The 2321-nt window shown below is 39.6% G+C and overlaps 1 protein-coding gene across 4 annotated transcripts in view; it reads left to right on the top strand.

Moving 5' to 3' along the window:
• The window catches only part of CCDC53 (coiled-coil domain containing 53), a 7566-nt gene extending 7359 nt beyond the window's left edge, over positions 1–207 (top strand). For all 4 annotated transcript variants that reach the window (XM_018556646.1, XM_018556645.1, XM_018556644.1 and 1 more), the window contains exon 7: positions 65–207. In XM_018556646.1, coding sequence (XP_018412148.1) covers positions 65–152 — 88 coding nt within the window. In that variant the 3' untranslated portion in view covers positions 153–207. The remainder of the gene's footprint in view (positions 1–64) is intronic.
• Positions 208–2321: the final 2114 nt, after the last annotated feature.

Here is a 2321-nt window from a genome sequence, read left to right as displayed (position 1 = left end):
TGGCTTGTATGTCTGTAAGGGTATGTGCGACTATTATTTATTTATTATTTTTTTACTTCCCTAGGACTCCAAATGCCCCAGTTCCTGATGGGGGACTTGAAGCAGACGGCAGCTCTGACAGTGAATCTTCTTTTAGTGACCAAAGCTGCTGAAGCTGCTGGACTGTATGAACATCTGTATGAATCCTGTTTGGTCATGCCAGTGATATTCACTAGAGTGTGAAGGCATCTTGGTAAATTGTTGCTCAGAAAAGTCTCTTGCTAGTGAATATTTACCAAATTCTCCCTGGGAACTGTTGGAAGCAGGCTTGATGATTGGACCCATAATGGGAATATCATTTGTAGGAGTGACTGTTCCTAAAAGTTTCCAAGTATTCTCTCAGAATGATTTCTTGGTGGGCTCTATTTAACAGGTTGTATTGCTGGATATGTTGTCATAGGGTTAACAGTGTCCAAGCACAAGTGTTTGAAAATGCATCATGGAGGAGAACCCTGATATGTTTTCGGTATGTAGGAGCTGTTTGGTGTAACCTGATTCAGGAAAGGGCAGCCATTTTATTAGTCAGGATTTGTCAATATTATATAACGTAATATCTGATTATACTGTTGAGTATATCTGAAAATGTTACTTTCATTATGAAACAGATTGTGTAAAACATTTGGGGGGTTTATCTATAAAAGTTTAGGAGTATTATAAATTCATATTCTCCTCAGCACCATCTACGGGGAACGAGGGCCGTTTGAAAAGTGGGCAGAACTTTTATAGAAGAACCCTTCGGTGTCTGATAAGAAATCAATTTGCAAGGATCAGTCAATATTTTGATCATTAAAAAAATGACTGAAGACTTGTGTTTGTAAGACCTGACACCAAGATGTAAAGGACAAATAAGTATGCCACCCCTGGAACTTTGACATCACAATACAAGATAGCATCAATATATATGGCATGCTATATTTCTGACAAGTTTCTTTTAAAGGGGATCTGTCATGAAATATCACACTTCACTTGAATCAATAGGGCCCGGGTAAGTATTACAAAAGAGCATTGAAGGGAATTTATCACAACTGGAGCAGACACAATCTGAAGCAGTTGTGCATGGCAACTAATCAGCTTCTCAGTTTCATTTTTAAATCTTAACTGAAGAGAGAAGCTGATTGGTTACCATTACCAACTGTTCCAGATTTTGTCTGCTCCAGTCCCCCGGATTATAGTTTGGAGTAAAAAAAAAAAAAAAAGTGTCCTTTTCTTATCATAAATTGCTGTCCTGAGCTCCATCATGTCACTCGTAGCCCTGGCAAAGATGATGTGCCCTCTGGCTACCTGGGGAGTTGTGGCTGTTTGATCACAATAGACACAGCAGAAAGTGTACCGTTTTAGATCAGGCAGACCCTATTATGGAGTTAAGAGGACTTTGATGAACATACAGAGGTAAATTTATCAAAAGTGGAGCACACGCGTGAAGCTTGCTCAATCTGACAGCAAGGGATGATATCACACTTAAAGTGAGAGGGCTTTCTGGCATAGGGAACATCAACATTTCCAGTCTGGTTTTAGCAGTTTTCTAATTTCACAGTTGCAGTTAGGAAGCAATTGAATTATTTGTCTAACAGCAAACAAATAACTTGGTTATCCACAACAATGCGGGTTAGTCCTTTCAGCTTAAAAACATTAACAGCTTTTCTGCAACTAGTTTGAGCTCATCCAAAATCTGTAAATGAAAACAGGAGAGCAAGCAGCGGCGATCCAAAACACTTGGCAAATTGTCTCCAATATTCATGCCAGTAGAAATCATTGGTGTTAAAAGTTTTGCTGGGATTGAGAGAGACCTGCATTAGGCTGAAGATGAAATAGGATCGTGGGAATGTCAGGCTTACAGGTTCAGATAGACGGCTATGACAGCAGTTAGGAGTCATCACTTCTGTGTCATGATACACATTGGAGATAGTCACTACATCATAGACTACACATACTGTATATACTCATGTGGTGGTATGTCTAACATGTGGGGACCACACCATAAGCTCATTTACATATGTCCTATTTTTCTGTGATTGTGTACATAGGGATTGGCTTCTGTAAGCAGAATAGAAGCTAATTTATTTTCCCTTTTAATTGTTCCAATGTTGCGACCTTTTGGCCTAAACTGCCCATGTGTGGAAACCTAACTCCTAACAACCTAATAAATGAAAGAACTCCCTCTGTACCCTGACTATTTATTGCGTGGGCATGTAGACAAAGAAGTATGTGACAGTGCAGGGTTTTTTTTGCCTTTTAGCATTCTAGTCAGCCTGAGGGCTTGCTAACATATAAACACCCCCCCC

This window comes from Nanorana parkeri, unplaced genomic scaffold (genome assembly GCF_000935625.1).
Source record: "Nanorana parkeri isolate BGI_ZX_2015 unplaced genomic scaffold, ASM93562v1 scaffold244, whole genome shotgun sequence".
NCBI lineage: Eukaryota > Metazoa > Chordata > Amphibia > Anura > Dicroglossidae > Nanorana > Nanorana parkeri.
Note: the sequence above shows the minus strand (reverse complement) of the source record. Positions and strands in the feature narration are given on the sequence as shown.